The following is an 8,348-nucleotide window of genomic DNA, read 5'->3' as shown; positions in this document are numbered from 1 at the left end:
TTATTCTCTCATGCTTCCCCATTATGCCTTTGGTATTTCTTACATTTCCAACATCCACTGTTGCTTTTCTTCTCCCCCCAGACTCTTTGTCACCCCCTGCTCCGGGTCTCTTTGAGCAGAAGTCTACCACTGCAAACTCTCCTCTTGCCATGAAACCCCATTGGAGTCCAGGAATTTAGGAAGTCTGGACAGTTCTGGAAATGCAAGGCAGTGGTCAGCATGTAACACATCTGGTTCTGAGCTCTGCCCAGTGCTCAGTGACAGCCTGGCTTGTCAGCTCACCCTGGGGGGTTGTGAATGATGTGCTGAAGAGCAGAGGTTGGAAGACACATTTGGTTTCCACTGGGGTAATGCACATCAAGGAAAGAGAAAGAGATGTCTCATATAGATAGATATTGAGTTCTTCTCACAGTAGTAGGAATATAATAACCTTATTATTTTAAGATATAATCTAATTTTGTTATATTATTCTTTAATACTGTATTGAAACATGTCAATGAAAGCTACAAGAAGTGTCTTTCTTCCCAGGTAATCTGTAACCAGTTCCTGGACCATTCTCTGCCTCCTGAGATGTTACTACAGAAGTGGCTCTAATGTGAAATTTAGTTTTTTTAGGCTCTTTGGATTTGGGATCTCATCCCTTAAGCTAGTTGCTATGATTCTCACTTTGAGCAGAATTTGCAGGGTTAATGAGCTCTTGGAGCCCCATTTGTTTTGGACCAACAGTCTTCATTTTTCTATCTGGTAACAAGGACCTTGAAAGAGCTTGGAGGGGACAGCACATGGAAACAGGAGATTGTTCCAAGCTTGCAGACTCTGCTTGAACAGGGCAGAGCTTGGCAGTCACCCCCACCCAGAGCTGCTGGCTCCCTGTCCAGCCTCTGGCACCTCCACTGAGGGTTTATACAATACAAAATAGACTAAAACCTCCTCCATGTGGAAGGGTTAAAGTACCAAGATCTTTAAAAGCAGTGGGTGCAAGGCACATCTCCGTGTACTGTTTTATACATTGGGACTCCCCTGCTCCTGTGGTCCTCCCCAGCTCCTTTCTGGGCTGGTCCTACAGGGCAGAGTTGCCACCTTTTCACAGCAGCCTGTGCCTCCTGGTACATCCAACCTGGAACTTTAAATCAGCAGAGACAGAGTGATAAGAATGGGGTCTGTCACTGAACAGATCCTCCAATAACTCAAGTCACTGCCACACTTTTTTTCTTAGCACATTATGAAAAAAATACTGTCAGAACAAATGGACTCAAAAAACTTACATGAAAAATAAACCAAACTAAATTTGTCTTCTCCAAATTGAACTTTAGAGGATATATGTGCTTATATCTAAAAATATGCATACATTGATAATTCTATCTTCCACTGCTTTTTCTAATTATCATTTATTTTGAAGAAAATCTTTGCATTTTTTAACAGAAAAAACTGACCAGTAAGATAAAGCTCACTAGGAACCAAAGACAACCAGCTTCAAAAGGACTAACTTAATTTCAACAGCCTGGACTGAGTGGATCCTAAATAGGATTTCAGCTTTCTTTGATCCCTGTTCCTTGCAGTGCCCATGGAAAACACAAGTCAGCACTAGGAAAGGTGTCAGGCTGGCAGCAGGGACAGCAGTGTTGGCAAGTTCACAGGAGGGTTTTATCCTGAAATGGCATCTCCTGGGACCACCCACACTCCCCTCTGCAACAGCACAACTGCACTCCCAACTATTTATAAACTTGAATTAAAAAGTAGACTGATTTAAGACTGGAGTAGCAAATGCAAAGGATTTATTTAGTTTTATTTCCTCCTGTATTTACATTGTTGCAAGGAGCTTTCTCTTTATAAATGTGTTACTGATGAATATTGAAAACTTCTTGGGCACAAGTATTTTCTTGCAGTGGAAATGCATCAGAAGCTTGGCTGGTGGTTAGTCTTCAAAGACTTAGGAGGCATTAGACGTAAATTTAAATATAAATGTAAATATATTTTACAGGAAGATCCAATACTAGAATGATCTGGATCTTATTTCAATTAAAGGGGAAGAAAACGTTTTTAAAAAACACTGGAATCCTGTTTTGGTGATAAACTTTCCTAAGATCCTGAAGTAAGCTGCTTTTCCTCAATTTCTTGTCCACTTTGCCCTAAAGCAGAACAGCCTATGCAGAGCACAGGGCACTCATCCACGGCAGCTAAGCCGGTAACGCCTTGAAAAAGCCAGTTTGCAAAACAGCGTAGGTATAAGAACTGATTACCAAAGAGTCTGAAAACACAGCTAACAGGGAAGATTACTCCATGAAAATAAAACTGTTATGCAAAGCAGTTTCTGGGAGTCATGAGCAGCCAGCAACGCGTTACCAGCAGTCCTTCAGCACGGGCGGATGGGTTTGGAAAACGCGGTGACAGCGAGAGCTGCTCCGGCACCTGCGGCAGCCTCGGCACCCGCGAAGTTCTTTAAGAGAAGGAACTTTAAAAAGCCACAGGAAAATAAAAACAAACAAACAAACAAAAAAACCCCCAAAACCCCCAACCAAACAAAAAAACCCCAAAAAACCCCAAAAAACCCCAACAACAATCCCCCCCCCCCAACAAACATACACACACACACAAAAATCCAACTCACGCAGTAGAAAAACCATGAGAAAAAACAATTTCCAAGTAATTTCCCGTTTTTTCAGGGGTGGGTTCCGTGTCCGGCTCTGGCCGCCCCCCCCGCCTGCCGGTCCCTGCCCCGCCAGCGACCCTGGGGCTCCGCAGCTGCGCTCCGAACCCAGGGAAGGGGAGGGGAAAAAAAAAAGGAAAAATAAAAGGCGGAAAACCCCTCGAAGTTGCCGGTTTCTAGCGCGGATGTGGCCCCGGACGCTGTCCCGTGAAGGGACCCCGGGCTGCGCTTCACCGGCCGCCGGGCTGAGGGGACAGTGGGTCCCGGTGCCCATGCTCATCCCATCCCCTATGCCGGACCGCGACCCTGTCCCCATGGCCGTTCCGTCCCGATCCTGGGCCCCACCCGGACCCCATTCCTGTCCCCGTCCCAATCCCAACGCCGCTCTGGCCCCGTCCCGTCCCCTCACACCGCCGCCCTCCGCCTTCCGGGCCGAGGGGAGGGCCGGCCTTTCCCACAATGCTTTGTGGGACGTTGACAAGTGGATCCAAGATGGCGTAGAAAGTAATGACAGGTAAGTCGGGACTTCCCCGACCGCCCCCGCGGGCACCGAGCGCGGCCCGCACCGGCCGCTCGCTGCCCCGCCGCGCCCTCGAGGGACCCGCGGGGCTCCGCGGCCGGCGGGGCGGGCGGTGCGGGGCGCGGGGGCCGCGCGGTGCCGGCGGGAGCGGGCCCTGTGTCCGCGGAGGGCCTGCGGCGGCCGCCGCTCGCGGGGTGTTTACGGGGCGCTCGGCCGGACCCCGGCGCCGCCGCGCTCCCCGGGGCCCGCGGGCGGGCGGAGCGGCCCCGAGCCCGGCAGGGCCCCCGGGCCGGGCCGGAGAGCCGGGGATGCCTCGCACCAGCCGGGGGTGCTCCGGGGGGGATGCAGGGGAGGTGGGAGGTAGCTTTGTTTTTGTACCGGGCGGGGCGGGAGGGGACGGGAGAGACGGTCAGGAAATAACAGTGGTGAAATAGAAGTGAAAAAAAAAAAAAAAAAAAAAAGGGGTAGGTAGGGTTTGTGGAGGGATGGAAAAATAAATTGGAAGAATTTAACAGCTGTTGTAAAATTACCCCCTCGGAGCGGTTGAAGGGTGGGCAGATGAGCTTATGTTTTTGTTTTCTGCAGGAGGCTTTGGCAGGGAGAGTGGAGTGAAGTTGAGAGGTTTACACAGGTCCTGAGAGCAGCTTTTATACCCTGGATCAGCTCTGAAACTGAAAACAGGAGAGTTTTCCACTGCACATTGCAACACAGCTCTTCCAGCAGACACTTAGATGTATATTTTTAGGGCAAATCCCCAGGCAGGAGAAGGATCTGCGTTTCCCGTCCTGCAGTGGGACATGTCCTTTTGTTAATTTCCAAAGGAGTGCAGTTGTTTTGGCTTCAGCGCTTTGTTAGGCAATTGTTGTTTGATTAGAGTAACATGATTAAACATATCATTGATGGAAATTAAGAAATAACTGCAGGGAAACAGTTGCAAGGCTGCTTCCCAATTAATGACAAAATGAGTAAGAGTTAACAAGGTAATAAGATTTTCACATTATCAAAAGTACAGCGAGCTTCAGAGGAAGTTTTAAAAGAACACATTTCACTTTTCATTGAAAAAAATAAAAGAATCAGTTGTGAGACAGAAAAATACCCTGAAAATGGATATCCCCATTGACAGATTGAGTGTACCAGCGTGGCTGGTCCTGTTGGGATGGTGTGGAGTGTGGATTGTTGACATCGTCTAATGTTGTTGTTCTTAATAATTGGTGTAATTGAAGCAAGATAAGAGATAAAATACACCACCTGCCATTCTTTATGTAAGAAAACACACGTTCCTTTATAAAAAAATAAAAAAATAAGCGAGTGATGCTTGGCAAGTTTGCATTATTTTCCAAAACTGATAGGCAGAATAGGGAGGATTCAAAGTAATGTGTGTTAAATTCAGTTGTTTTGGTACTTTTGAGCCATAGCAGATTGTGAATGAAAACTCCTTTTTTCTTTTGCTTTTCTTTTCTCTTTTTTTTTTTTTTTTTTAATGGCAAAGCTTTTGCAATGGGGACAGTCTGGGAGTGCTGGGCAGGTCTATAGTGAGGATCTGATTTTGAACATTCAGTTCAAACTTAGAGGAGGGGAAAGTGTATGAGGGGCCTCCACATTCCCTCCACCTCCTTGGGGTACAAACCCAGGGAATCACACTTTGGTAGGCTTGGCTTTTACAGCACAGAAATTGTGAGTGGCAGAAGCTGAGTTAAGCTTTTTTTTTTTGTTGAGCTTTAATTAGCAGAGCAATTTTTCTTTATTGGTAAGTGAAGGAACATTTTATGTTATTACTGATAAATTGAGTTCTCTTTGTAATTTGTTCTGAAAGCAGAAATTACTTCTTTATTTTTCCTAGCTGAAATGACATTTCCTTTATCACTCTTCACCTCTGTGATTTTTTTGGACTTACGAAATGTACAGTGTGTATTTTCCTTTTTTTTAAATTCATACAGGCACTGTGCCTTTTTAGGTGAGCCAGATGAATTTTTCTGTGGTACAGGCTTGTTAAAGTCATGGCTTAAAGACTTGAAAGGTTGTAATAGCTGATTTTGTTGGGGTTTTTTGGTCTATTTTGGGATTTTTTTGTTTGCAAGCTTGTTTTTACCTCTTCCCATCAGACTAAGACTTAAAGAGAGATGTGGAAGCAGCATCTTATTCTCTAATTTGTCCCAGTTCTGCTTCTTGATGTGCCATGGAGGATCCTTTTCCTTTGTGAAATCTCCCTGGTTTCAGTGAAGTTCCTCCTGGGCTTTGGGTTCAGTGTGAGGAGATCTGGTTGTAGAAGAAGGGCTGTGCTTTGGAGAGAGCTTCTTCTCAAAGGCTGGATTCATAGAGAAATTCTCATCTCAAAAGATGTAAGTCAGAGTGTCTGGAGAGCTTGAAGAGAGGATATTCCCACGTGGGTAAGGTACACGTCTAGTGCTTGAGAGATGTGGAGAGCCTGATGCAAATCACTTCACCTGTTTGTGCTTCCTTTTGAAGGAATTTAAAATAGGGATAGTGAGTCTTGCTGGCTTGTAAGGAGTCCTGATGCTTGTGGATGAAAGAGCCCAAGTAGGAGCTGGGCAATAATATTAATGATGTTTTCCAATTCTGTTAATTTAATAGTCTGATGAATTATTTTCTCCATTGTTGGCAATTATTTTTGCTAGTAAAATCCTCTTTGCATTTATAGCTGGATATTCTTTCTGACTTTCAGTGTGTTGGTTCGTTTTTCTTTTTATTTATTATTTACTACCATTTTATATTTGCTACTGAACATTATTCTTGGTGTTTTCATTTTAGTAATGGCAGAAACAATTGCTGGAGCAATTCAGGTTATTAAAACCCTTGAATCTCTCACCTCACTGGCCACCCCTCCTGAAGTCAGTGGGACCTCACAGGTCTGGTAGCAGGAGTGAAATCTAAATTAAAAAGGTCTTTGGAATTAATTTAAATCCATCCCCTGTGTACAGCCTGAGTAGCTGGGGAAAGCGGTGGGAGCTGGCTTGGAGCAGGGGAAGGAGGGATGTTGTGACAGTGCTCTAGCTCAGGGATAGAGGGGTTGGACAGCTGGAATTCCCCTGCCTGGGGGATCAGTAGGCCAAGAATCCCAGCGAGCCTCAGCCCTGCCCTGACGTTTCTCCTGGCATTGCTGAACTCTTCTTCCTGGAAGGAAGCAGATCCCCAATGTTCCTCTCTGTGCAACGCTGCCAGTGGCTCATCATGGGGGGGGAAAATTCCAAATTTTGTAATCCCAACCCTCCCTCCTGCTCATATTGCAGCGGTTCAATCCCTTCTCAATTCTTTTGCTGAGATGCTGTGGCAAAATCTCGTTTTCACTATATGGTACAAGTATTTTTTTCCCCCATAAATGGAAGGATTGTGAGTTAGATTTTCAAAACAAACAAGACCTTCCTTTTTCGTTCTTGTTTGTCTTGCTATCTCTTTCGTGGCTTTGGCAGCAAGGCAGCACTTATGTTTATATGTATCAATGGCATATATTTAAAGACATAGTACTTTATATGTTTGATTTCTTCGTCCCTTTAGTGCAAATTTATGTTGTTGCCATTCTTTTTCAACAAGGAAGAGAGAATGTTTTAAGAGACTGGTTTTTTTGAAAGTTTCCACACAGCATTGGTATGGAATTATAAAAAAATCGGAAGGAATGCTTGGTCTTCTGGAGATAGTGACTGGGAAAATCAACATTTGTTTTTCCCAAATGTTTTGGGGTGGGAGAAAATAACTAAACTCCATAGACAGGGAAATTTAGAGTTTGCAAGGTCAGAGGCTGTTCCACAGGAACAGACCAGCTTGTGGGGATTTCATTATGGTGACACTGATATGTGACTCAGGTTCCTTATTCCAAAACAGTCTTGCTTACTGAGCTTTTCTTTTCACACGAATGTTTACAACGTGAGGCTTCCAACAGAAGCAATCCCTCATGTCTGAGAAACACAGAAAAGTGAATATTACTGTAGGAAAAGAAAGGATTGGGAATTTAAGCGGGGAGATTGTAATTACCCATGGGTGAGAATTTGTTTTTCTGTTGCTTTTCTATTGCACTGCCAGCTGAAGTTAAAGGATATTTAATGGGGCTATAACATAATACCCAAATATTCCTATATTATTTTATATGCAAATACATTGCTGTAAATTAGAAACGGACTGGTTATTTATCCAGTCTTTTCTCAGAGTCGCCCATAGTACCAAATTACAGCCTTATTACAAGAAAGCCAGATAAGAAATGATAGCTTTCAATCTTTTCCTCCTTAATTATAATTTTACTACACTGAGAGGTTCCATTTCACGACTACAAAGTTTGAGTGGTGACTGTGGCCCCATCCTACTTCTGAATGAGTACAAACGATCAGGTTTTCTCAGTGGCATGGAGTCTTTGTCAGATGTTAGAAGGCTTGAACCTTAGCAGGAAGGTGATTTAGAATTAATAGCATTGAACTACACAGGTTTTCCCAGAAGCAGTGGATACACAGTGCTGCTGAGCTGGTAACAAGAAGTTTTGTAGGTGATGTTATATAGAGATATGTTTTGGAGATGTGACTGGGAGCTATTTTGCCATTTTTTGCTGTTAGTCTTGGGAAATATCACTTGCATGAAGAACGATGTGTCTGAAGTGAATGTTTTGAATCTTTGGCTTATGTGTGGTTTGGGGAAATAAGTTTCATGCTCCTGTTTGTAAGCAGTAGCTAGGCTAGTGATTCTTGGAGCTGTAATGATGAAATATTGGAAGAAAAAGAACAGTAGGTTTGTGTTTGGTACGAAATTTTGAATGTTGCAGCGGCAGGAAGTGGAGGATAGAAATGTGAGCACTGTGTGGACTCGTCTGAGCTGGTTTTATGGTAGTTAGGGTAAGTGTTACTTAGAAATGATCTTCCAGTCTGTGAATTTCACAGTCTGGGTTTTTTTTTTTTTTTCCCCTATAGTTACATATAGCAAAAATACTGTATTCATCAAAACACTAAAAATGACGGTGCTTAAATATGCTTAAAAGGTCTTTCATAGCCCTTCAGACCCCAGTGGCAAGAGGGAAATCTGTAACATGAGCTGTTTTCGAGAATCTTGGTTGCTAGTAATGTGGCACGAGTGTTTAATTTGCAGGAAAATGTTTAGTGGTTCAGCAAACCAAGAAGGTAACAAATCTTTGTGAACATCATAAATGGAGAATGCCACAAATGAAAAGCGTAGTGGTTTTGGCAG

At 44.0% G+C, this 8,348-nt stretch overlaps 1 protein-coding gene across 3 annotated transcripts in view; it reads left to right on the top strand.

The window, feature by feature from the left end:
- Positions 1–3,037: 3,037 nt before the first annotated feature.
- The window catches only part of HELZ (helicase with zinc finger), an 86,092-nt gene continuing 80,781 nt past the window's right edge, over positions 3,038–8,348 (top strand). For 2 of the 3 annotated variants that reach the window (XM_014882702.2, XM_014882701.2), the window contains exon 1: positions 3,038–3,161. Coding sequence is in view for 1 of the 3 variants with exons in the window: in XM_014882705.2 (XP_014738191.1) it covers positions 3,155–3,161 (7 nt within the window). In the remaining 2 variants the exon portion in view is untranslated. The remainder of the gene's footprint in view (positions 3,162–8,348) is intronic. The other variant, XM_014882705.2, reaches the window with a different exon arrangement.

The sequence above is a fragment of the Sturnus vulgaris genome, chromosome 20 (assembly GCF_052056855.1).
Source record: "Sturnus vulgaris isolate bStuVul1 chromosome 20, bStuVul1.hap1, whole genome shotgun sequence".
Lineage (NCBI taxonomy): Eukaryota > Metazoa > Chordata > Aves > Passeriformes > Sturnidae > Sturnus > Sturnus vulgaris.
The sequence above is the reverse complement of the archived record's forward strand: the minus strand, read 5'-3'. Positions and strand labels throughout refer to the sequence as shown.